Source organism: Phalacrocorax carbo, chromosome 10 (genome assembly GCF_963921805.1).
Source record: "Phalacrocorax carbo chromosome 10, bPhaCar2.1, whole genome shotgun sequence".
Taxonomy (NCBI): Eukaryota; Metazoa; Chordata; class Aves; order Suliformes; family Phalacrocoracidae; genus Phalacrocorax; species Phalacrocorax carbo.
In genome coordinates, this window is record NC_087522.1 from 7,119,352 (window position 1) to 7,146,849 (window position 27,498).

Below are 27,498 nucleotides of genomic sequence, written 5' to 3' on the forward strand. Positions count from 1 at the left end.
CACAAGAACAACAGAAAACAACCACCACAAGCATTTAATGACTTTTTTGTAATAAAGAGTTGTAATGAATTCTGAATTATTAGGGACAGGCTTAGATAGCAAGTGGCAGAGTATAATCTATTTGGCAGAACTCTTCAGGTGGATACGCTGTTTTCCTGAACTATCAGCACTGTTTTGACAACCCACCTTGAGATTACTTCTCAACAGGAACCCTCCCAGTGCTCACATCTTTCAGAGGGCCAATGCACCACCCAAGTCTCCTGTAAGGGTCTTAATTTTGCGAGAGTAGGACTTAAGCAGTGTCCAGGAGCTACCAGAAGAATCCCACTCTTGGAAACACAGTTCAAAGTGCCCATGCCCCCCACTGCATTACAGGACAGAAACATCCAGCATCCAAAAACTAAACCACTCAACACAAAAGTAACATTTCTGGATTTGGTTACTTGGCCTTTAATTACCTGAATTACCACTCTTGGGGACTGAGAGAAGTACCACAGAGGAATTCCAAAGAGGCTAATTAATGCTGTTTTGGTCTCATAGGTTTCAGAGCAGCGAGTACTCAGAATGCTGCCACCTCAAAAAAGATGTATCGGGTTAGCAGAAATAATTACTCATTTCTTCCAGAAGACTTTTAAGGCAGATATTTGTACAAAGCTTAATGAATATACCAGTTATTTTCCTCAAAAAACACCTATTAAAGTATAATAATTTTCTGGTGATACAGTGCTTTTATCAAGTACAATGTTATTTTAAGAACACGTTAAATGTTTTTCATTTAAGAGGGCTGAAAAATACACTTTTTTTTCCCCCCGTGAGTTCAGTGGGTGTACACTCCCCACCCAGATCTGTGTTTCTCTAGTATCCAGTTGTACACATGGTTAGAAGCACTATTCTATCCCTGTCCATGCATACCTAGGCTGATATATAACCCTGTATACACCACACATAGATAGCGGTAGTCTGATGATCAAGCAAGACAACAGGATGATCTACTAACCTTTAGTCTTCATTGTAAGATTTTTGTAAACACTATAACAAACATGAATAGTAAAAATGTGTTTTCTCTACTACTTACCTCCAGATTCCAAGGCGAAATCTACCATACCAGTCTTGTCTTGAGAGTAGAGCTTCAGCGCATTGTTGACAATAATCTGTGCTTGCTACAGATGTACACGTAGAAGAGAATAGAAAAAGACTTCAGTAATATCAAGTGAAAAAATAATTTATATATACACACCTGTGAAGTTGCAAGCATCTTTTTGAGATGCTGCACTCCATCACAAGTCTGAAAGCGTCTGTCAGGACAGAGGCCATTTTCTATACATGGCTGTCTGCCTCAAAGTACAAATTCATACTGCATCTTGACTGGTGTTCTCTTCAAAAGTTGCATTCTTTCCCCCACCTTCCCAAGACCCTGAGCAGCATCTTTGGTATACTGGTTTCTTGGGAATTCTTCAATTTTCAAGACAGCATACTTTGAGAAAACACAAATGTTCACAACAGGCAACAAGCAATGCTGTGAGAATAGACTTGATAAAGCATTTTCTGTAGTTCTCCCCACTTCAATTAATGTTCCCCACATCTCTTAAAAATCACTAACATTTATATTGATGATCATGCTCAACAAAATGCCTATAAAAGGACTCTTTACAGTTTTAGTTGAACTTTGGAGAGCTTAAACTCACTCACCGCTTCTGTGATTCCACAAATCCCTGCATTGGTCATAGCATTTGTTACTACTTCAGATGTTAGTTTTTGGTTCGTAACAGACATATGTAAAGTAATATTCTTGAGGATCTGCAACTCTAGATCCCGCAACGAAGTCTGCAGATCACTTTTGCTCACAAAATTGGATGTAAGCCATTGGAGAAGCGATTCGGGAAAGTCTTCTTGTTGATCACCAAAAAGCATTAGCTTGACAGATTCTTTGACCTGGGCATCTACCTAGTAGAAGCCATTAACAATTATAATAGAAATTATTAGTCTTTATAAACCATTAAGTAATACTACACTTACTTTTCATAATATATTCATAATTTATGTATGTGTATATATTTATGTGTGTACATGTGTATATATAAAAACCAGGCACATGAAATCAATACATACATTCAGTATTACACGGGCATTGCTTTCACATGTGTTTGAACTGCATTGACTTACACTGCAATAGCAGACCAGTCAGGGGTGCAGAAGAACATAAGGAGAATCTGGATGCTTCACTGGTTTGGTGAACAAGACACACCTAACAAAGCCCTAGCAGGCTCTGCAGTTTGCATTAGTGGTCTGACTAACACTTCAGAATTAAAAAAAAAAAAATTACTGCAACAGTTCAAAGAAGGTACCGCAGCAACTCTAAGGGGAGCAGTGTACTTGTTAGGCCTAGGTAAGCAAGTCTCTTCATCATTCACTTATGGTATGCTTTGATTTCATACACAATAGCTAGATCACATTTGAGCATTATCACAAGATGGTATTTTAGTCAAAGTTGACAATCAGTATCAGTACTTACTATTGTATTTTGTTGGCTACATTCTAGTCAGACCTAATAAAAGTCTTCAAAAGGCTTTAAGAATGATCTTTTAAAACAACTCTCAAATAACAAACTTAACTTGCTTTTACGTAGGTTTCTTTTTCAAATTTCCATGCATTAGCAAAATACATCGCTAAGAACAGCAAAGTACTGTATGCAGAACTGCTATTGCATCATCTCTTAAATGCAAGAATCCTGCCATTGCAGAAAACAAGCCATAAACTCATCTAGTAAAATGCCACTACATAAAACACTACCATTCTTTAAGATGAATAATACTGCCATGTTACTGCTGTGCATTTCAAGTTAGTGAACAAAATCAATTAGTACCAAGTTTTACTGGGACAATTACAGAAGTTACAAAACCTACTTTTTCATGAATGACATCTATTTTCTCGCAACTTTTCTTCACGCTTTCCTCAGTCAACAGCTCCGACTTGATCTGAGACAATGCTACTTCTAGCTTTTTAACCTTGGACAGAAGTTGACTATGTTCATCATCATCGCTGACAAAAACAAGGGGTCAATAATTAGGAAAGAGTAGTTTGAATCATTCCATCAAATTCCAAAGGTGTGAGAATGCACTTGCTTGCTACAAAGTGCTTTCCCAGTTCAGTTTTTCACCATGATAGACATTGGGAGCTTGCAGTTCCTTGAAGATGTTATTTAAAGCATACTTAGAATTAATATATTCAAAGCAAAGTATTTTGAAGTTGTGAACAAATCCAGCAGTGATGACTTTAGAACATAACCAGCCTAACAAGTAACAAGTCAAACAGATTTGGGGAAATTTAAGGTTTCTGGCAAACAAGTCAAACTGTATTTGTATGAGTTTGCCACTGGTTAGGGCGAGTTTCAGGTTACCTTACTTAAGCCAGAACAACTGTAGAGTCAGGTGTCAAGTTGAGCTTAGGTAGCAGGTCACATATGACCAATATAGATCAGTGTTCAAGGCATGCTATAGAAAATATATCGGCCATCATTCTAAAGCCATTTTATGTTAGATCTCATTTAAATGACAATTCAGCAAGTAAGTGTTTCTTTTCCTCTTCCCAATGGGGAAACTACTTAAGGAAGTGCTGCCGTTCTTCTCACGGTATTACACAGTACATGAATGTAAAGTAGCACAGCTGACAAACCAAAAACAGGAGCAGAGGTTAGAATTCACGCAATTCAAGAATTTAAATACAAAGCCTATCAAAAGCAATTACTGTAGGCTTCACTAAGCAATTTGAGGAAAAATTCTAATGCATTTATAAGAGGATGAGAAGTCGCTCATCCTCCTCCACTACACAAACAACTTTCTCTAGTCAAAAATGTCAGCTGTAGGATTGCTCACACACTGGAAGTGGGCCTCGTGCTGACGTTCAGCATCATGGTTAAAGTCGACTATAAGATAGAAGTACTCTTGCTGACAATACGAACTCTTAAGGCCAGTTAACTGACACAAAAAAGTAGTACTGTGTTTCAAAGAAGAGCATGCATATCACCATCAGTTAGCAAAACATACTGCAAAAGTGCCTATACCTCAGTGTTTTTGCTTTGGCCACGTCAAGCTCCTTCTGGATGTCCTGAAAAATATAAAAGTTCGTTTTAACATATGTTTGTGCCTCTGTATAAAACAGAACCTGCCTCACTGGTCAAGTGAATAATTTTTATTCTTTGGACTGAAGCCCCGTCCAAGAAGGGGAAGCCAGAACACAAACTAGTTTTGTGACTTCAAGAATTGTAATAGCTAGAGGAAAGCAAACTGGGGTTTGTTTTAACACAAAGAGCTTAGTCTGCATTATCAATGGGTTACAATTAGAGCGAGTTAGCAAAGCTAACTTTCAATACCTTGAATTCAGCAGAAAGTTTTCCAAGAAGGTCTTCCAGCATCAGGAGGCGCACCTGATGTTCTTGATGTAAAGCCAGGAAGTCAGGCTTAAAAAAAAAAAAAAAGAGGGAAGAAAAACATGGTATATTTTCTTTTGGAGTACGAATAGCATAACTGATATTTCCTACAAAGCGTGATTTTTTAATTTCATTTTGAGAGATTAAGTGATTTATCCAGCAGTAGTAGAGGTCATATATAGGGAAGTTTACACAAAACCCCTTCTTTGCCACTAGTCCTGTCTAGAGTCTTCTTTCCCAGTATGAAAACAGGATAAATCCAACTGCTTTTCAGCAGTGTAAGATTCTACCTTATACCACCCTATCTGGAATTAATTCTTTGTCAGCAATAACAAAGGAGGAACAAACGCCAATGACTACTCCCTGACATTTCCTACTTACCAGTTAATTCTGTAACAGGAAAAGAATCCTAAAGTAAAACTGTCAATAATTTACATTATCAAAAGAGCATACTTCAAGATCAGTAACAGCAAGCATCAATAACTGACTATCTTACCTTTTCCTCCAGTTTCATATCTTTAAGATGTTGACCCATCACATTTTTTATTAGCTTCAGTGTTTCACTTTTGTCACTCATCTGGGCAACCTGATCTTGAAGATTATGGAGCAGAAGCATCACTTTGCTATATTCTTCATCATGGCGATGACATCTGTCAGACACGAAGGCCATTTGCTTTTCCAGCTCACTTATACGACCAGAATCAAAGACATTTATGGTAGCCTAAGGTATAAAGATTTTTTTTTAAATACGTAAAAATCAAGACATTTATTTAACATTACCCTTGTGTATCAAGTAATTACTGCAAAATATTGCAGACATGGGAGTTAAGAAGTCTTAGAAGATATGAAAGCTCTTCCGTAGGCTGTTCTCACTTACCTTTGGAGGTTGCACAGAGGGAAAAGAATCAGCCCGTGGTTCAGGAACACGAAGAGAGTCATCTATTCTCTGTATTCTATCAATTCTTGTCCAATTCAATGAAGGTACTAATGAAATGAAGCCATCAACCCCCCAGAACCATACACCTAGATCAGAAACAAAAAGCAAAAAAGGCTGCTCAAGAGAATCCTCCCTTAAGACTGCCTAGAGCTACAAATTATCTTCTTACTTAAGGCCACAAGCTACTTCAAGTTTGCAAGGTAGATGCCACACAGTGAACACTACTCCATTCCAAATAAAAGTCAGCATGAACCAGCTCTAATATTGTTAAGCCAAGCACTCAAGAATAGTAGGGAACATCCATCAGGATCACTCACACAGTTGGAAGGCAGGCAACTCATGCTTCTATGTCATTCTATATCCTTAATCTCATGCTACTGCTTCCCTGGGACCTAGGTCTCGTTTACTGATTAAGACAGGCCACGCTCACTGAAGGCAGATGCAAATACTGCTTTTTGTCTCAATAGAAAATATCTTGCCTTACACCCTACTTAGTACTATCACATTGCATAACATCTAATAAAAGTTGGAGGAAACTTAGGCTTCCATGGAAGCAACCTAGCATTTCAAAGATTACACTTATTTTTGCAATATCTTAGTGAGCAATAGCGGCATCTTCTACATGGAGAAACTTCTTCCTTTCTTATTCTCCCTAGTACAGAGGATTTTGAATGCCCACTCTAAGTTTCTCAGAAGCTTCATCTTCTCCCTAAAGTAGCTACAAGTTTTTTAGGACATACAAAGACATGAAACTGCTTTTCAGAAATGGCCGAGCACTTCCAGTAAATATTCTAAGCTGACTTTATTTCAAATTACTCAGCTGGCCTGGAATATTGTCATCTAACCAGTCTAAATAGCAGCCTAGAGCAAAGCAAAGATTTAGGATGAGCTGGTGAAAGAACTTAACCGCACTTTTATGGAGATTGACAACAATCAAAGCAATCGGTACACAGCCTACTCTTTATGAGCTCATTGCTATTCCTATGAAGGGATGTAAAGAAAACAAGAAAAAGATTTCAGCGCTTTTGCTTACTCACTCACTCTAAGAGCTCTATGAAATTAAATCAAGGGTATTCCTTTCACGGTAAGGGGAAAGCTCACTCACTTGTCAGTTCTTTGAAAGCTTGAATTACTGCCCTGTTCATAAACAAAACTTGCTCTTTTTTCCTTCTGCATCTTCTTCCATAAGCCAGAGGTCCAACTAAAAATGTTGGGGGGTTTTTTTGGTGTTTTGTTTTTGTTTTTGTTTTTTTTTTAAACAGCTGTAGTAAGCTTACACCGATTCCTATTATAACTACATAATTCACATACCTAGTAGAAACAGGAGTGGGATAAGAAACAGTAATAGCTTGTACATCTTTGGAAGGCATCTGGAGAAAGAGAGAACAAAGTTTAAGAAACAATACATTGATATTTTATTGTTTTGTATTATAACTGGGTAAATAATTTGCTCACAAAACAGATTTTTTCAAAGCATACAAACCTTCTAAGAAGAAACACCTTGAGCAAAGACATCAGAGTAACAAGTTGATACCACCCGGTTCTAAGCAACCTGACCATGCCAGAAACTGCTCTCCCTACAAGACAAAAAGTGGTAGTGTAATGTAATTACTGCACTACACGTTCAGAAAAAGCAAGCAGAGGGACATGCAACTCTGGCCAAGAATACTTTGCACAGCAGAGAAATGCATGTGTACAGGCAACGCATGCAGCTTATTAACATCTAAATATCACAAGTATGACAGCATTATAACATTACCTACTCAACAAAACCAGTAGTCATGCAAAAAGATGAAATGCTCATTTGTTATAGCAATGCTATCTTGCTGGAAATTCAGTATTAATGCTTGAATCCAAGTTACCACGCACTGAAGACCTCAGGGTGTTTCAAGAAATGCACAGATTAGCAGCATCAGTTTTGCTAAGAGGAAGACTGTGATAGGAAGCAACTGCCAAACCAAACACACCCCATTACTGTTGACACCCCATACTCTGTGCTATTCACACACTCATTCCCTCATGAAACAGCCTGGTTAGTCTCCCATTAGGCCTGTGAACAGAAATATACTCTCTTGTTAAGCATATTTTGGTCAATGAAGAAAGTAAAAGTAGCACATGCATTTTGAGATATAAAAGCTACAGCGTAAGCGTAGTTGAATTAGTGTAAGCCACATACTGCAGATTCCTAGTCTGTCAAAATGAACAGGCAATGCACACACACACGGGCTAGGATAGTAACCTGGAGAAAGAACGGCCAGCCAAAGTAGAGACAACACCTTCTGAGACACAAGCCATCCCGTTGCTCCCGCTGTTTGCAACATGTGAAGCATAAAGTAACCTAGATTATAACAAATTAACTCTATGTGGTAAGGTACATAAATGAGCTTAAGGTTCTTTTGCAGTAGGTGCAGTAAAACAGACTTAATCCCCTGCCCATTACATGTCCTGCATAGTTTGAAACCATACCTTTCAGTAACCTATAAACTTGGTTCTTCAATATTTAGAAGCCAAGCAAGCCACTAATAAATATGAAACCAAGACAATTTAGAAACAGTTCTCACGTATAAACAGAATGATCAACAGTATCTGTGCAGTTAGAATATCGCTTTTCCAAAATCAACAAAAATATAACAATTTGTAGCATGTTTATCTAACAATGCTATGCTAAGTGTAACAGAATAGCAAAAAGAGTACTACCATAAACACAAGTTTTAGGCATATAATTACTTTAAAAGCATCTAACTTCTTTCAGATCATACATAGAGTTTGTTATTTAGGTTCATGAGTAGAAGAGGGAACAATTAAAAGTCTTAAATCTTAGTGAAAGAATTAGATGTCTAAGAAATACTGATAAATATTAGAAAATATTCCCTACTAAGTTACAAGCAGTAAGTTTTCATTAAATTGAATGTTCCCAAGGATCTTCAGTATGTCAGTTTTGAGTCTCAAAAAAAAAAAACAAAAACCACAAAACAAAACCAACAACAATGCACTATAACAAAATGCTGTAGCTTAAAGCCCACTGAAGCCAACAATTACTATATCTAAGACTAGGACTGTTCGTTATACGGAACAATCTATGTAGTATACATTTAGAAAAATAATCCTACATTTTTAGATTAGCAGGTATGTCTGGGTTAATCTGAGGGATTATAGATATACCAACCCAATATTTTGCAAAGCATTTAGGTGACTGAAGTGTCTCAAATCATTTTCCTTTGCTGAATAAAGAGCACTCAACAGATTCTTGATGCCTCTGTCATTCAAGCTAGGGAACGCTCATCTCACAGGGAAGATTCTATCCCTATACAAGATTCCTGTAAAAATTGACTATCACTAGAACAAAAATAAAATGTTAAAACCCTTTATTCAAATAATCTGCATACTAATACCTCATACCTTGCTTTCATTTAAAGGCAGCTTTTCAACCTATCAAGCATACAGACTTTCCCAAAATGCAATAAATTAACAATCCGACTTGTTCTTTCTAGCATACAAGATGCATGCTGTCCCTACACCTGTTTTTATTAATAAGTAAGCAGTCTGCCAAGCTTGTACAAAAGCTAGTATCAGTGCAGGAAGTCAAACATGAAAGGTGTTAAGTTAGCTTTCTAGATACTTTAGACTTTTAATCTACTTTGACAGATGAAGGTAAAAAAAAAAAACAAACACAAAAACAGTACGCATGATTAACATTGTGAGATTGCGATGCAAAATAAAATCAAAAGAAAAAAAGGTCCAAGTCAACCTGCATAAGAAAAGGTGTGCCAAATGGTCCTTGCTACCCTTTTAGCCCGTGAGGATTGCATGTGGTCTGTGGTGTATATTTCAAGATGTTTCTTCCCCTTACAGTCATCACCTGTTGGTTGTGGTAACAGTCGGTTAATGGGACAAAGCCAGGATCAAATCAGGATTGTTACAAGATAACTCAAACAAGTCTATTTTATAATATCAGCTATCAAACCAAAAACCACTAAGCAAACTTCAGTGGAACAACACTTGCTCTTGCTTGGGGAAATATTACAGTACACCAGGCAATGGCCATTCTGCCCCCGCCTCTACTTTGCAAAACAAACGTTTACTTTGTAGCTTCCATAGAGTCATGGGGCATCTGGTGTTACTGTTACAGCAACAACCTGGTGTACAGCCCAAGGCTAAAAGACATCATCAATCATTATACTTACAAATTGGTTTCTCATTTACGCCAAGATGGCTATCTTCTCTGTAAAACTCCTTTACATTCATACTTCCACAGTGGTCTGAGTGAGCTGCAACACATTCAAGAAGCATACATGGAATGTAACTCTCAAGTTCAAAGCCTTTCATATATGCAGATTTTGGCTATCATATATGCAGATTCTAGCTAAACTGGCTCAATTCACTGTTAAAGCCAGGTTACCCACAGGAAATCTGAAAAATGGTTGAAGAAGAAGCCTACTCTGTACAATCTTATTTCTTCTGCTTTAAATAAGAAAGCCTTTTGGTTCAAAAACCTGTTTCTTTTCAGATAGCAAAGTTAGTAAAAAAAAAAAGTCCTAAGTAACAACTCATCAAATCTTGAGTCCAGGCCAACTGTTACAGTTTTTCAGAGATCTTAAAAGACTGAGAAGCAAGCGTTAGCAAGTTATAAGGCACTGAGATGCAGAGAACAGGAGAGAACAAAGTTATTCGCACACAAAAATCAGATACTTTCTGCCTATAGCAATATAACTTCACTCATAGAGCATGTATTACAGAAGAGAAAGCAGCAAAGAACCGAACATTTTCAGGGAAAACAAGATGTGCTTTAGAGTAGTGCAGAGTGATGATGGCGGCTTCAGTTTTGCAAGAGATATCTAAAAATCAAGCTTTAAGCGCACAGTGGGCTTAAGGGTAACAAAGATAGTCCAAACCTAGAGACATTGAAAAGTTAGGATTTGACACTCTCATGCCACACAGTTTTTAAAAATCAGCTTAAGTTTGTCAATTTAAAACATTGCCTCCTACCACTTCCTAGCAAAAATCAACATGTGAATCTTAACTGTAAGACAGATCTCACGTATGTGAATCCTGATACCATACTTTCCCTCTGTTTGGAAGTAAGGGTAGCACAACTGAGATAATTAAGTAACAATAATATAAAAGGGAGAAAGACAGAAGCCAGCCAAAAGACTATAGAAAAAGAACACCATAGTGTCAAAGATGAAGCTCGTAAGAAAAAAAAAAAACCAACCCCACACACACTCTGGCTTTACGTGGAGACCAAGGAAGACAACTGAAAAGGTACCTTTAAATTCATAACCCAGCTTCAGCAAAACCATTTGAAATAGTTGCACCAATAGTGATGCAAAAGATGCTGTAGCATGTTTGACCAATCGCAGAATCTTACTCATGTAGAAATAGGTTCCTCCTATTAAAAAAAACAGCGTGAATACAAATTATTCACCTACGTAAAGATGCACTTCTATTCTCTGGTGACCATGAGCTTGCAGAAGAGTAAGGACACAGCATGGAAAGCCTTTGTTTAGCCAGGAATGTGAGCTTAAGCAAGCGTGGCTTGGAAATTCTGCATGCATAGATATTACAGCAAAGCTTTTGGAAGAACTACACATCCTAGGGAAAACACCTTCAAGACAGAAGGTCTGACTTCAGCAAGACTAGCTTTTCTTAGATCTCACTAAGAACTCAAAATAGCAATGAATTCCTTGCTTACAGAACTCAGGATTTCTCAATGATGTGAGCTGTTCATACTGATTTTGTGGGTGTCAGCTCCAGAGAGGTAAACTACATTCTTATTTTGGATTTAAAAGGGTGAGGACTTTTCACCTTCTTGTGCGCCTTGACATTGGAGGAAGTTACTACAGTGGTCAGCCTTAAGGACTAGAGATACACACTTCTTCAGACCCACAGGAACAAAGCTGCAGTCCACCATACTTGCTGCTTTCCTAGAATCAGCCACATTCCAAAAACTTGCCATGATCATGTGCCCCTTTTCCTGACCCCTCCTCCCTTCACCTCAAGTTTAACCCAAATCGCGGCATTAGAGTTCAAAGGAACGTACAAAGATGAGTTCCTTGTAAAATTCTCATATGTGAATACAAGCTCGCTCTCCTATGTGAATACAGTTTACATACAGTGTCACTTTAAGTAGTTCATTATGCCAAGCCAAAAGAATTCCTACCTGTGCTACACATTAACCAAAAAGAAATACTTGCCTCAAAGCACTTAAAGTCACACCTTACAGTCCAAACAGACTGATTTCTTGCTACTGAAAACATACTTCATTCAAGGATAATACACACCTACAGAATCCCAAAATTGGTTCCTTTAATTCAAGGCCACTCAAGAAACAACTTCTTCATGGAAACTGAGGACTACCAACAATCCAGAAATTCAAGATGCTATGCAAGCAGCAGGCAGACACAGTCAAGACACTGAAGACAGCCATCCATAGACTGGAGGCTGCCTTGGAAAGGCAGGACCTTATTTACAGCAGATTAATTTGTTTTCAAGCTTTAGGAATGCAGTCACTAGGAAGTCTATTTGGAATCAGGTTTTTTCCCTTTGGAGTTCAATTTTTCAAGCGATCGAGGTTTAGCTTCTGAAAACACTCCAGTAAGCTGCAAGGTTAAATGAGGAGGAAAAAAATAAAGCAGAAAGGTATCTCTTGGATTTCCTGGATAGCAGAAGCACTGTAAAGTAACAATCCTGCTCTTCTTGCAAGTTCAAATCATGTAAGAAGAAAGAATCTAAAAAAACCCCAAAACTAAACAAAACACCCAACCAACCAACCAACCACACACACCACAAACAAAAACACCCAAAACACAAACAACCCTCCCCAAAACAACCTGCATAGAAGAAGTTTCTATCTGAAAACTCTGACCCAAAGCTTCGTAGACAGACACATATAGATCTGATACCAGGTTAGGAGACTCTTATGATCAGTGCTGATTGGAACTGCCCACAAGATTCCAAATCAGTTTGGAAATATAACTTGTTAGGATGCTGCAGCATTTTCATTTTGGAATTGTTTAATTTCTACAGCAGCATTGGAAAACAGTTGATAAATATGTATCAGAAGCCAACAAGTACGTAAAGTTTCAGCTGAAATAGAAGAAGGTATTTCATATAGACTTTTCTCTAGAACTTAATTATTAGTATATTTAGCATAGTAGGAAAAGTGCTTTAACACCACTACATGGAAAACGTATCAACTGTATACCATTCTGCTACCCAGATAAACCACAAGAGAAAGTAACTTACTGGATGCATGTTTCTGGCTCCTATCCCTAGAGTAAATTCTGGAAGATGGCACATGAGAAGCTGAGTATGCTGTAAGCACCTCCTTCCGTTCAGAAAGCATGCTGCAGCCACTGCAAGTGTAGCCGTTGATCATTGTGGTCTGCGTTTCTGCTGCTGTTATCTCACCATTTCCCTGCACCAGTGAAGTATCACTACCTAGCAAAGCAAGAGTAAAACATTCAGCGCACGGACACCAGTAGTTACCATTAAATAGATTGCATGTGGAAGGAAAAGGCAAGTGTAGTTACCTTTAGGGTCACCTTCATCATCAAGACCTTCAAAGGAAAAAAAAAAATTGGTCCCAAATACAAGGAAGTCCCATAATCAACTATAGTATCTGACATAAAATTGGTAGCACTTTGAGTTCAGGATTGCAAACAAAAGCGACTTCATGATTAGTGTTGAACATATTTTGCAGTCTACCACATGACTAGATCCATATATTCAGACATTAACTGTTACCCTACTACTTTAGTGAAAAGCATTCTACCATGGAAGCAGCAGTCAAAATAATATGAATGACAATTACACCTTTTCTTATCTCCCATGTGACTTTAAATCAGGTAATTACAAGCTTATGCTGTTCCTGTTGATTGGTAACTATTTTGGTACTACTGTATTTCAAAATCCTGTTTTAAGAGCTAGGTAATCTAAAGTTTAGAATGCATTCTGCTAAGATTGAAACAATTCTTTACATCAGGACTCTTACATCGATGCAATCTACCATATTGCATCACAAGATTGTGTATGTTTGCCTGGCGTATTAACTTGACTGTGCAACATGTCCTGATGTTGACTATGCCAATAAGTCAAGTTTACACACTGGACTGTGACTTTCCAGTCAGCACCTTAGCAAGCAGACATATACAGCAAAAGCATAAGTACATGCACATGTTTGGGGGCAGGATGGAAAAATGGGTGGGGAAAAGAGGGAAGATGTGAACATACGTTTACACACACCAAACAATAAGCAGTTTTGACAGTTTAGTACAAGCAATAACAATCATTGCCTACCCCATAAATGATCAACTTCTGTCTGCTCTCGAATCAAAGATTCATCCAATACATGGGATACCATTGATGCGTCACTGGCATGGCTGTTGAAACTGCTTTGGCTAAAAATGGAAGAGCTGGATAGATTCTTCCTTGGTGTGTGTCTTACACTGCCAGATTGTTTATTCATACTTTTGCGTTGCTTCACCAGCCTAGGAAACCCAGCAAAGACAAATAAGACACAGCACTAAAGATGTACATTTCTGTTAGTGTCTCATTTTATTAAATGAATAAACAGTCAAGGTATTTCCACACCGATGTGACTAGACAGATCAAATCAGGTTTAAAAGAAAATCCTCACCTTCAAGCATCTCTACTTTTACAAAGACTATTGCAAACCACATACTGAACATGATTTTCAAAGCGTGACAGTAAACACCGAGAACAAAGAATAAAACAGTAGGTAACCTATGTTTGTACTATTGTGTTCAAACAGGAAGTCTCAAGACTCCAGTAAATTAACTTGTGATGATAAAAATGCTTACTTAGAAGACTGTTCTCTGAAGGACATGTTTCCGGTATAAGAGCTGTCATGAAGGGTATCATTTCGTGCATCATCTGGTTTATTAAGTCCTGCAGCAGCTAACCGTAAACTACGCCGTGACATTCTGGGTGAATCAAATACTGGATCTATTTTGTTTTCAGTCTCGAAATCCAAAGCAGATGAAGAATAACTTGAACTGCAGCAAAATAAAGAACACCAAAGTTACCAGGTTTAAGAGGAAATTCCCCTAGTGATAAACATGCCCTTCAAGCTAGTCTAAGTTTCCATTAAAAGCCATTTATTTGGCATTACAGAGCAAGTCCCACAAGATTTGCCACGTGACCCTAATAATTCAGAAGCTTGTAGATATTCAAGGTTCTCTTAAGCAATTCATATTACAAGTTTAACAACTGAAAGTAAATCACAGTTAGAAACAACCAGCCACCATGGAAACCATGTTTGAAGTTTAGCCAGAGCAAGTATTCATTATACAGCCTAGTTCTTTTAGGACCAATTTGAGAGAGGAAGCCATTCATGATGCAGTTTCTTCACCACACCTATCAGCAAATTAAAAAGCATGACGCATTCTAAGTTGCAAGATAGAGATTAATTTTTAGTCAAAGTTTACTTTTCTTTGCCAGTTCCTTGTTTTAAGAACCAAAGATCCATATGCCACACTACTCAGGATTTCCACCTCCCAACGAGTAGGGGCTTCCCCCCTTTCAGATACTTAAATTAATATAGCTAAAGCAGGAAAGTCTTTAACTGCCATTAGTTTAAAAAAGTGGTTTTAAAAGATTTCTTAACTTAATGCAAATCATTAGAAATATTTAACTCTGAAAGAACAACAACAACAAAATTTAGTCTCTTTCATCCATTGTTCTGTTTTATCCTACAGAGGCAAGCTTACATATAGACAAGCTTTGCATCATTACCCCAGGAATTCTACTCCACACTTTCACACTTGGTTCTCTCAGAACCTCCATGGAAACTTACTTACAATGAAAACAAAGCAGCAACACAAGGCAAACACAAACTGAACAAAGTAGTAAGAAATACATTTACTAAACGAAAGTTTAGCCTAAAGCAGAATACTCATACTTAAAAAGGAAACATTCAGTTATGCAGAGAGCAGAGGTGGTTGTTTCAGCGTATGGCACAGGAGGAGGCCAGGTCCTAGAACCACTCAGCACTGCGACCCAAAGTATCCAATCACTAAGTGCTCTAGGCCAGCTTTCCTAGTCTGTTCCTTCTTGGGCCACAGGGGTATATAGAGCTGTTAGCAGCAGTTACTTTAATATTCCTCGTTTTTTTGTGGTGTGGTTTTTTTGTTTTGTTTGTTTGCTTGTTTTTTTTAAGAAAAAAAGAACTGAGCAAGGTATTAACTATAGCAGCTCCTTCTCCCCAAAATCCCAAACAAAAACAAGCAAGCAAATTAGAGCTGAATGAGTAGATTCTATTGTGCAATCTGTCTTTGAAATGGAACCTTTCCCTTTAAAAAGATGCATATAAACAGCTACTATAAAATGTATTTGTACAAAGAAAGTTTAATGGAAATAATTCTTACACAATCATTAAAGATCCCAGACATGACAAAGTAATAATATATGTATTATAGAATCATAGAATCGTTTAGGTTGGAAAAGACCTTTAAGATCATCAAGTTGAACCACTAACCAGGTCCACCACTAAACCATGTCCCTAAGCACATCTACATGACTTTTAAATACCTCCAAGGACTGTGACTCCACCACTTCCCTGGGCAGCCTGTTCCAGCACTTGACATCTGTTCTAGTAAAGACATTTTTCCTAATATCCAATCTAAACCTCCCCTGATGCAGCTTGAGGCCATTTCCCCTTGTCCTATTGCTTGTTACTTGGTAGAAGAGACCAACCCCACCTCGCTACAGCCTCCTTTCAGGTAGGTGTAGAGAGCGATAAGGTCTGCCCTCAGCCTCCTTGCATTACTTTAGTGTACAAGTAAGTTAACGTCAGAAGGCCTAGTAGCTACACACAGAGTAGCGACTTAATTCTGACAAGCTGGGTGCTTTAGAAGTGAGTTTCTTGATAGCTCCACAATGCAAAGTAAAGCACATAAGATGAGACTGTGTCAGAGCATGTGAACTGCATTTCTTTCAGCTAAAAAAAACAAAAAACAACAAAACTTAACCCAGACAATGGAGTCCAGGAAAGCATCTAGTTGTTCCAGCAGCAAATGGGCAATCAGCCCACAGGACCAGACCAGCGCTTGTCCAAAATAACTTCTTTGATCACCCAGCAGTGCAGAGCTTTGATGGCAGGTCTTCGGCACTGCCTGCTTGATCTTATTGGCCTGCCCTGCTAATGCTGCCACATGCAGTGCAACCCTGTGCAAGGCGCAAGTCTAAGCGCAGCATGAGACCAACCCAGCATACATTACTATATATGTTATGCTTATTAATCCTTGCTTACATTTCAGTGGAAGGGGGAAAGGAAATAAGAGAGGATCCTCTTCCTGTGAAAACACATTCAGTCTACATTTGATTAGGCACAAAAGGATACAGTTTTTAGTTTCCAAGAAAATTGTTTAGACAGCTTGCATTCTGATACATGCGAAGTGAGGATTTGGGCTAAATACGGTTCTTTCTGTTGTCCATTCTGAAAGGGTCAGAGCCGCAGTAGTTTACTACCGAGTCCCTCCCTAAACAGTTGTTTCAGAACTCAGTTTTGCTATTTACACTTGCCACTACACATTTGCTTTTTCTCATCTTCACCCAATGTTTCTTACAGATACTCAATTCACACGAACACAAAGTACACAGTACAAGCTGACAGCTGTGACCAGCCTCAATTTGTTTCTGTTTATGAACACTTGCTCTTATTAAGTCTCTCAATGAGCATTTATATCAATTTTGGTTGAACACACAGCTTGGAATTGGGCTCTACTATCTAAAGAAAAAAAAATCATGGGATCTTTTATTCTTTAAACAAAGAAAGAGCTTCTCTCTTGCTTATGCAGGATTATAATTCTCTTCACATTGAAAGTAAAAGAATTATCTGTCCTCTGTCAGCAGGACAGCATCTAGAAGTCTCCCAACTTGCCATCTCACTTTCCATGTTTTGGAAAGCAGCCTTTTAAACTTATACAGAGAAGACTAAAGTAAACAAAACCCCCCCACCTTTTCATTCACAGGGCAGAAGTGAACCTGTATATTGATGGTACTCCTCTCCAATATGTATGGCTAGCAAAAAAAAAAAGTATTAAAGGTGGGATGCACTACAGTTAGCCTACACTCCCAAATAACCTACATAAACAGTGCAAACTCCGGTTCCTTCCCCTGACAAACAGCCCCCGTGGCTGCTGGCAGATCTGATTGCATCTAGTCTTACATTTCTAGCTCCTTAGTTATTACCTTGACACCTCCTTTGCATGAGCTTCTACAGAACAAGAATGTCCTAGACTTCAGTGGGTTAATTTTCAAGTTTTTTTTGTAAGTGGAATGAGAACAAGGCCTGCCAATTTTAGCACACCTATAGCTTTGTCTGGAGGAACTGAAGTGTCATTTATTTTATAAGTATCCCTTGGAATGAAATGGGCAGTAATGTTCTTGATTATTCAAGAGAATAATAAATGCAATACACCTAGAGAACTATAGCTAAACAGATGTCTTAACATGGACACAGGCATATAATCAGTATACCAATGTCCATACGCTTTCTGACCAGGGCATTGTGTATATTAACTGGCCAAGGCACTACCATGAGTCATTTAGCTATTGCTTTGATCAGTCCCACAACACACATAAACACCAAAGGATTTTAGTCAACTATTTTGCAGAAAGTTATATCCTGATTTAATGCTCCGACACAGAACAAACCAACCAAACCAAGTTCTTAATTTAATCTATATTTGTGAAAAAAAGCACTGTTAAAAGGTACCCAAATTGACAATAACAGAACTCAAAATGTGACGGCAACTAAAGGAAAGATGAACCTGAAGAGGGGGTTGTAAATTACATGTTGGTAAGTGGGTGAGATTCACAAGTTTAACCTTTATTCTCCTAAAAGTGCAAGTCATTTAGCTATATTAGTTTAATGCTTTTCTGATTTGGGCTGGAGGAGTAAAAGCACAGAGCAGAACCGCTACAAACATTTATGAACACACAGTAATCCCAGTGAGTATTAATATAGATTCTATTAATAGGTCATAACCAACTCTATTAATAGCTTTGTGGTATCTAACTTCACTGTACTACTTTCTGCAGCACTACATGCACAAGCTGATTTCTTTAAGAGAAACTCAAAGACAGATTTTGTAAAGGTTGAATTGTCAAAGGCAGAACAGACCAGATCACAATATAAAGGGGGGCGGGGTGACGTGTGGTGGGAGGAGGAATGAACTTCAGCATAAAACATTTCTGATTAGCAACTCTGCCTAACTCACCCTTTCCTCAGATTCTTCAAATATTGCTTGACTCAAGGGAGGAAGAGCTACATCAATAATACATGGCATTCTGCACATATTCAGCAAGCAGACACACAGCAAAGACTCTGCTCAGAACACTGTAGTTTATTCTCTGGACACCCTGAAAGCAGGCAGTGTACCTAGTAGTTTTCCCCCATTATTTTAATATTTGGGGGTTCACAGAGTTTTTCAAGAGCAAATTTTAAAGAAAGTGCTTACTAATCCTTCCTTTCTACACAAGGAAGAATCACAATGAATTAATTTCAACCTAGTTTAACTAAACTTGCCTTCATTAAGTCAGTTATCCAGCTCTATCCATTTCTGAACACCTGTATCGAACATAGTTGAACACAGCAAAATGGGAGGCCGAAACTAGCAAACACTACAGAATTATTTTTAGAAAACTCAAGTGATTTAAGAAAAACAGTCTAATAATGGTCAGTTTAATAAAAAGATACAAGAAAAAACAAGTTCATTAGAATACAGATTTAACAGTCACACAACAAGCAGTCTTGCAAAAAAACCCCCAAGAAATCAATATGAGACTTCCAGCCAAGTTCCACGCCAGCATAATGAGCACATATCAATTATTGTTTTAAAGAGAGAATGCTGCCAAGTCACAAAAGAAAATACATGCAGAAGTTACAAGACATAGCAGAAAACATCTAAGAATTCTGATGACGTATTCATAGAAAGAAAACAGCAATTGTAACTAGGCGGAGACTAGTTTACTCATAGCAACTTATAAACACTGAGTCATTATCTTAGTCATTGTCCTGCTAGTTCAACATGTATTCTTTCCTCCATTTAGGACACAGCAGTTATTTTCAAAACAGATAAAGCATGCTTCTTCAAAGAATTCAGCTACTTACCATGAAAGCTAAACTCTCCAGAATTAACAACATTCAGAGAACATATAGTTTCTCTACAAGAAGAAAAGAGTTCTCACCTGAGTGCATATGTATAGCCAGTGTTCTCTGGCAGACATTGGGGAGGAGTATACGTGTGTAGACGTGAAAAGTCCATGTTGACTGTTTCAAATCATACTGTAAAAGGTGAAAATAAAGTAATGCAATGACTTAAAAATTACAGAAAGTCAATGTAAGAGCCCTTGCACTGTTCAGCCTGTGTCATAAAGTATCGAAATGAAAAAAGCTACCGTTACCAGAAACGTGGAGCTCTCAGTATTTCAGTAGTATTGCCGCTAGTGCTAGATATCCCTTACCATTACTGCATGAAGCTCAGTGTATTTCTGACTGCAACTTCCTTTACAATATGCTATTTTCAGCAATTTCCGAGTTCTCTGGAACATTACTGTAATATGAGCCAAGCTCTTATCACAACTACACTACGACACTTCCAAATGAACTAAGTTACGCTAGCATCCCCAAAAGCTAGGCATAAAGATTTAAAAACTACGTAACCACACTTTCAGAGATCTCTTCACGATGAGTTTTGCTTTGAAAGCCCATTGAATAAAGCACAGGCTGTTCTTTGCACCAAAGCGTAACACAGATGAAACTTTTACATATAGTCAAATCATTTTCCTCTACAATCTTTCAACACTGTCCACTAAGCAGCGAGGGAGTTTCCTTTATTTCCCATCAAATCATGATATTTAGTATGGGTAATTTATTCTTGTCATAAAAACACTGAATACACACCCTAGCAGCAAACTAGCAAAATTACTCACATAGCTAGAATTAGGTACATTTTCCAGAGCGCCATCCACTTCAAAAAAAAAATCCCAAACCCAAAAACTAAGCCCAACCCACACTTGTAAAACTTTCCATAGGTCTTTAAAAGGTATTCTACATTTAGGAAGAAAATAAAAACTGATGTTGTCTTATCAAGAACCTTGCAGAGGTACATGGGTGGCTACTTGTGGTATTACCTATGATTTCAATTTGAAGTTCAAAATATATGCAATAAACCTTGAGCCCTTCTCAGCTTTATTAGCCTAAAGAAAAGTTTTGCTTTTCTAGAAAAGATTCTTTGAAAGTAGGTTATTCATGGTTAACGAACAGGGGTTTGGCTATCTTGGATTTGCAAGGCTAGCAAAGCAGAATCCTGGCTATTTTCAGATTATCCACAGCTCTTGTTTCAGCAGCAGTAAAAGATATTCCACACAACTGTGTTGACATGCCTGAACTAAGGTAAAAATATCCCTAGCTACACTTTAATTCTTATAACCAAAACATCAACAAGTATCTCATTTTGGAGATGCACTTTGTTATGCTGAAATAGGAGTTTTCATTTGTATGGCTACACCATGTAACAAATAGACAAAAAGCACAGTGACAGGTAATGGCAGTTCAAAAAGAAATCTGTACATGACACTAAAATGCTCCTAGTCCATCCCCCTGTAGCCTCCAAATCCTGATGTCAATAAGGCAGGAGGGTACTTCCACTACTACTGAAGAGAGTTTCCTTTCTATTTTTAAATCAAAACTTACAGGCCTAAACATTATAGCTTTCTGAAAGCAAGCACCTCCTATATATTTATGGGGTTAATGAAAAATAAGGTCTCTCACTTCTGCTATTTATATTATTAAAAAACCTGATGTGTAGAGAAAGCATTTCCATTAAGTGATCCTTCTCTAAACTTATTTCACTTGTCCCAGAGCCATAATGCTTTCACTGGCTCGCATACAAAGTTTGTTGTTTGTTTAGAGGAAGCTTAAATCAGTAGTGCAGAAGTATTAGCAAAGCAGTCCAAGTCTCTTGCTACAATAGGCAGTAAATACTGCCGGAATACACAGCAGCTGCTGCCATACTTTAACAACAAATAAGAGCTCATTTTAGGACACTGGGAACAGGGACCAGAGAATAATGTTCCTCAGAAACGAAAGTGGAAACACAGCGAATTTCAAATTGAGGGATGTTGATAACATCGGATAGCACTTGTTTTAAACAATAACAAAACAGATTTCTCAGACATATGACTACTGACATTCAAACCCATGATTAAGGTTGATCTGTTTAAATTGGCCCATCCCAGCAGAAAGATTTTTGAGACCACAAGCCAGGGCAGCTCTGTTCAGTTTCTGCTGGAGCTCATCTTGACTACTTAGCATGCATCATTTCATCAATAAACCTACTTTTTAACTGGCAACTCAATAGCTGATATAATGCTTCTGACACCCAGCAATACTTCCCCACATGAAAAGCTGGGCTATGTGAGTGATCCTTCAGTAGCTACCCAACTCCTCCCCTGCCTCTGCCACCCATACGGGCAGGGCAAAGGCAGACTTTGAAAAATAACATATTGACTCAGCTTCTTCCTAATTTTTTTCCCCTTTCCCACCAGTTCTCTATTTACTGGATTTCTAAAGAAATAAAATGCTATAATTTACACCATATTCCTTATTTGCTAAGTTTTGAAATACATCATTAAGTTAGTATTGGATAAACTATGTACTGACAATGGCAGCGCAAACTGAAAAGTCTCAGAGGCATTTATGCATAGGTCTATTAATAGCTGGTTTTCATAGCACCAAGATCTCCAGTAAAGGTAACAGGTTTGCCATTTAAACACCATATAGTTACAAATAACTCTTAGAAGATATGGGGGCTTGGTTTGATTCACTGTTTGACTGATGCTCTGAAACTCATTCAGCCTCAACGGGAAAAACCTCTACTCAATTTTTCAAAACAACAAAACAGCCTTAACTGACTTAAGCAGAACTTGAAAATAATCTTCAGAGATAACCACCACAATTTTGAAAAACAAACATCTAAAATTTACTATGAAACTTTTTTTAAAAAAAAACCTGGCTACTGGTTCGAAAGCTTTATTTTAGTTATTCATTTCTTCAAAACAAAACCCACAAGAAAATCAATCAACCCAATAGATTTAGAAATATTCCACATACTTATTACAGTAGAACTTTAAACTACAGAACAGACTAGGGGTAGGTAGAACAATAACTCCCTCTAATTTGTTCACTCATGTTTAACAGCACTCTACCTTTCATATATTATTTCTTCTCATTTATGAAACTTTTGTATACAACTGGAACAGAAAGAGAAACATGCTAATAAAATATTCTGGAAATTTAAAACCACAACACTTGGCAGAGAACCTGAGAGGTAGACATAGTACTTAGTTCCACTTTAAACACTTCTGGGTGCCCAGCAGATTTCTTTAGGTACCATGGATCTGTCTAGATTCAAATTCATGTGGGCTTTTGTTATCAGCTTTGCTGCAAGCATTACTGGTCCCAAACTTTACGCAGCCTTTTTCCTTCCTCAGAAGCTGACAAACATCTATTTCTAAGTACTTAAGGGATGTATAGTTAAAGAACTCGGCATGTAGTTGCATAAAAAACCCTGATAAGAGTACCTTTATAAGACAACCTAAAGGCAATTAAAGAGAAGCACACACTTCAGCTGGAATCCAAGCAGACATTAGAATGTGCCTCAACTTATAAACTAACTTCCATGTTCCCTGAGAGAAGACAGCAGGATTATTTGCTTTTTTGGGGAAGCAGACAACAATAGCCATCATCTCTCCTTTGCGATTCAACCGAATCAGTGTTACAACAAATCAGCAGGTTAGGAGGGCAGGAGAAGACAAGAGATTCTGACTTAGCCAGAACACAAGGAAGCACAGGGACTCCTGTAATCAGCGCAGCAGAATTTACTTTCACACAAAGCGCCTTGGCTATCTCCAGAGGACACGGACTATGAAACATCCGAGTGACATGAGGCCACACCACTGCATCATAAGCCTATTTATCTCAAAATCACTTTCAGAATCAGCCAGAGTCAAGGAAACCCCAGTACCGCTGCAGCAGACTTCCTGGCTTTCCCGGAAGGTGACGAGATGCTCCGATAGCGGCCTTTAAGCACAGAAGCATCACAAAAGGGGAAGCATCACCAAATCCACATTGTATATACACCGCAAGCATGCGACAAGGACAAGGTTGAACCCCCACTTACATCTTTTGGGGTACCTAAATAGACTTCCACCAGCATAATATGTAGGCATTTCCTCACAAACACCCTTTGTGGTAAAGGAAGCAGTAAATCATTTCACAAACAGGACCCTGGCAGAGTAGAAATATTCAACAGAAAGTCTGTCATAAAACGAGAAAATTTGCAAGAAAGCATGTCTTTTTCTTACCCCTTGTAATGTAAATAATAAGCTATGCATTTAAAGTCTTAAAGAGATGTTGGTAGTACAACTTCAAGTAGAACCTATTCTATCCTTACCCTTCAAAGCAAACAAACTAAGTTTAAGTCATTACAATTCAACATCCTAAGGACACAGAAGCTAAACAGACTTTTGGAAAAATTGTTAGTAACAATGAAACTGAAGTATGCAACACCATCAGTTCCTGAGAGCAAGCCATTTTTTACTTGTAATTTCAATTTTTAGTTTTCTACTATTATTCAGAATAACCAATAAAATTACTCTTTTTGGTAAAAAAAAGGTAAATTTCTAAGTAAACATACTCCACGAAGAATGTTTCCACATACCCAATTAACTACTGCTTTAAACAGGCTGAAGAGCAAAGAGCTCCAAGCTAAATCCACGTTTTATTAAAATACACATTCTGAAAACATTACTATTCCTTTAAAAGAAAAAAAACACACAAGCAAACAAACAAAAAAAATCCCAAGCAATAAAATTCACGTTTTAAACTGGATGTTGCCATTGAGCATCCCCAAGCACAGGTGTCAAACTGTAACACTACTCGCAAAACAGAGAGGCTCTTACCAAGGCAGTAATTCCGCACGTTCACGTTAAGCACCCAATCAAGCGGTTTTCAGGAGGAAGGCTGACAGCAGGCAGCCACACACCGAGCCGCGGTGGGACAATAAAGGCGCCCGTCCGTTGCACACACGCGGCACCTGGGGCACCGCACGCCAGGAGCCTCGCCGGCACCTCCCCTCCCAGCGCGTACAAAGGCCTCGCCAGGCCTCTGCGCTTGGCGGGCGCCAGCGCTTTGCCCGAGGCCTCCCCCATCAGAGCCCGCCGGCCGCCGCAGAGCCGGGGGGGTGCCCGGGCGCTCCGGCAGCGCGCCCCGGCGGCCTCGGGCCGGGCCCGGCGAGGGGGGCGGGGCGGCGGAGGCGGCCGGGGCCGAGGGCGCGCTCCCCGCCCGGCAGGACTCGCCGCGCCGCGGGATCCCAAAATGGCTTCCAGGCCCCAACAAAGCCCGCGGGCCCCCGGAGGCAGGGCTGGAACCGCCGCAGCCAGCCCGCAGCTTTTAACCCCTCGGCTTCCGCGCGGGGAGGGCGCTGCTTTTGGGGCGCTTTACTCCGCAACCGCCGTATGCGCACGTCATCCGCGGGGATGTTAACTATAAGCTCACTGGCGGACAACAACAGGCGTATTTTACTTGACACCTCGCGTTCCCAACTCGCTCCGCTTCCTCGATAAAACAGCCTCGATATTGGCTAACAGAATCCAGCCCAATGTCTTACTCTTTGTAGCCAACTCCGACAGCCGAATGCCTAAAATGTCCACAACTCTTACAGTCACCAAGTCACAAGTCAGTCAAGTAGCACAGATTTAAGGAGATATATCTATCTCTATCTGCCACATTTACTAATATTTCAATGTAAGAAGCCTACTAAGCTTGCCGATAAAGCCCTCCGTACAGACCACTTACAAGGAAAAAGCCTGCAACTCACTTCCAGAATATTATGAAAATCAAACAGTACTACACCCCCATAGGTGAGAGGAGGAATTCGACATCAAGATTAACTTGGATATTCAACAGAAGCATCAACCTGTAATAGTCGGTTGCAAAGCACTGAGATAGAACATTAAAAGAAAAAAAAACAACCAAGATTTCACTTCCTTTTTGTGTAAGGTTAAACTGAAAACCAGACAGTGGGATAGGGGGATTGCAAATACTGCAGAAACACAGACCCTGGAATTTGCTAGCTAAGATTTTCCTTTCCTAAAACATATTACAAACAATACCTTTTTTTTTTAGCAAATAAACGTGAAATAAGGCAAGCCAAATACTCTTTCTTTCCAGCAGACATAAAACTTCTTGAGACTGTCAGAAACCAGGTGCTGCTTCTGAGCAGTTCTGTGTTTCAGACACTTCTACCTCTGCGGTTACTGAAGCGCAGCCAAAGGTGATCACCGCCTCAGGAACACAGCTCCACCATCTCAACACGAGCACAGCCCTGAAGTGTCACGTTTTGCAGTAGAACTACGAGCAATCACTCCCTCACTGAGTGATGCCAAACTCCTTAACAGTAAACTCCTGTCTGTTCAACAACGCTTTCCCCACAGAAGCGGCTCACTGGCACCAGCTGCCCCGAGGTGACAACTGGGGGGACAGCGGAGGCAGGTTTGGCACCACCCAGCACCAGACCACGACATCCATCGCAGTACATTACCTTTGCACTAAAGCTCAGCAACTGCAGCGAGGACAGGCGCTACCGCACCCTTATCAGTTCCTTCGAGCTGCAGGTGGTAGCGACTTCTGACAAGAAAGCGGTCCAAGTGCCGGGCCAAGAGGCACCCTAGCAGGTAGACAGCTACGGCACAGATTTGGCTCTCCCCTTCCTGCTTAACAGCGCCGATCCAGATAACCTGGGGACCTAAAGAGAGGTCGGCTTTTGACCCAACAGCTCCAGCCCGCTCCCCAGCGCCCTGTCCTCACGCCCCGCCGCCCTCCTCGGGCTGCTGTCGGAGCTGGGCAAAAAGCCGACCTCCCCCCGCCCAGCGGCGGACGCAGGCCGCCACACAACGCCCCAAGGGCTTCTACGGCGGCGGCTGCCCAGCGCGGCCCTGGCCGCCGGAGCCCGCCTTGCCCGGGGCCGGCCCTGACGGCGGGAAGCGGCGGCGGGCGGGCCGAGGCGGGAGCGGGCGGCAGCTGCCGCCAGCCAGCGGGTGAACGGGGGCGGTTGGCAGCGCGGCAACGGCCGGATCGGGCGGGCGCCGAGCTGTTTGCCAGCCCCCTCCTCCCACCCCGGGGAAGGGCGGGCGAAACGCGGCCTGACCGTTGAGGAGAAGGGGAGAGACCCCCGCCCGCCCCAGCGAGGCCGCGGGGAGGCGGAGGCTCGCCCTCACAGGAGGCAGCGGAGAGGGGGTGGGAACCGCGGGCCGGCGCTGCCAGTGCCCGGGATGGCGGTTACCTGGTGCCGGCAGAGCGAGGCGAAGGCAGCAGCCGGCGGCGGCAACGGCGTCGGCTGAGCTCGGCCTGGCCCCGCCCGCTTTGCCGAGGCCGCCGGGAGCCCCCGCCCTAACCGCCCCTCACGCCCCGCCCCTCCCTCGGGCCCCGCGGCGGGGGTCGCGCCGCGCGGCGCCCCGCCGCCCGCGCCCCTCCAGCCGCCCGCCGCGCTGCCCCTCCGCGGCCCTCGGCCGCCGCCCCTCGCCCGCCCGCCCTCCCTGCCCCGCAGCCAAGCTGTCCCCTGCCTCGCCTTCCCCCTCCGCAAAATGGAGCCGTGGATGCCTTTGGAGCGAGCAATGCTATCGACATGGGGAGAGCTACCTCTCATTTTCGCTGCCTCCTCTGCTGCTTGGATCCTCGTTGACTTTCTCGCCCTCTATTTCTGCATTTCCCCTCGCTGTTTCCTTCCCACTTGATCTTTTTTGGATTTTTCTTTCCCTTGCGCTTGCTCTTCTCCTCTAAGACTTCAGAAGCACAACACGCCCAGGGGCTCCGCGGGATTTGAGCACTTTGGATCCCGCACTGTGCCCAGCCGAGCTTCACCGGTGCCAACACCAGGCCGCGGTAACTGCCGGACGGCCGCACGAAAAAGAAATGTCACACGCCTGCTTTCAGCAAAGAAGTTGTGGCGTGAAACAAGCCCTGTTGTTCAAAAATTTGGGGAACGTGCAAATAACATTCAAGTTATTTGTCTGAGTCATGTTTTTTTAATCTTTAGTCACCTCAAGC

At 40.5% G+C, this 27,498-nt stretch overlaps 1 protein-coding gene across 10 annotated transcripts in view; it reads right to left on the reverse strand.

Moving 5' to 3' along the window:
• SUN1 (Sad1 and UNC84 domain containing 1) overlaps positions 1-26,810 on the reverse strand; it is a 30,002-nt gene extending 3,192 nt beyond the window's left edge. The window contains exons 1-21 of one of the 10 annotated variants that reach the window (XM_064461673.1): positions 26,735-26,808; positions 25,994-26,197; positions 19,578-19,674; positions 14,186-14,380; positions 13,662-13,852; positions 12,896-12,922; positions 12,609-12,803; positions 10,630-10,752; positions 9,548-9,631; positions 9,112-9,222; positions 7,603-7,671; positions 6,847-6,940; positions 6,675-6,733; positions 5,304-5,449; positions 4,923-5,147; positions 4,370-4,456; positions 4,061-4,104; positions 2,900-3,039; positions 1,690-1,940; positions 1,076-1,160; positions 459-574 (exon numbers count right to left, since the gene is read on the reverse strand). In XM_064461673.1, the coding sequence (XP_064317743.1) occupies positions 459-574; positions 1,076-1,160; positions 1,690-1,940; positions 2,900-3,039; positions 4,061-4,104; positions 4,370-4,456; positions 4,923-5,147; positions 5,304-5,449; positions 6,675-6,733; positions 6,847-6,940; positions 7,603-7,671; positions 9,112-9,222; positions 9,548-9,631; positions 10,630-10,752; positions 12,609-12,803; positions 12,896-12,922; positions 13,662-13,852; positions 14,186-14,380; positions 19,578-19,654 (2,319 nt within the window). In that variant the 5' untranslated portion in view covers positions 19,655-19,674; positions 25,994-26,197; positions 26,735-26,808. Of the gene's footprint in view, positions 1-458; positions 575-1,075; positions 1,161-1,689; positions 1,941-2,899; positions 3,040-4,060; positions 4,105-4,369; positions 4,457-4,922; positions 5,148-5,303; positions 5,450-6,674; positions 6,734-6,846; positions 6,941-7,602; positions 7,702-9,111; positions 9,223-9,547; positions 9,632-10,629; positions 10,753-12,608; positions 12,804-12,895; positions 12,923-13,661; positions 13,853-14,185; positions 14,381-19,577; positions 19,675-24,353; positions 24,751-25,993; positions 26,198-26,734 lie in introns of those variants that run through there. The other 9 variants (XM_064461669.1, XM_064461671.1, XM_064461677.1 and 6 more) reach the window with 9 other exon arrangements.
• Positions 26,811-27,498: the final 688 nt, after the last annotated feature.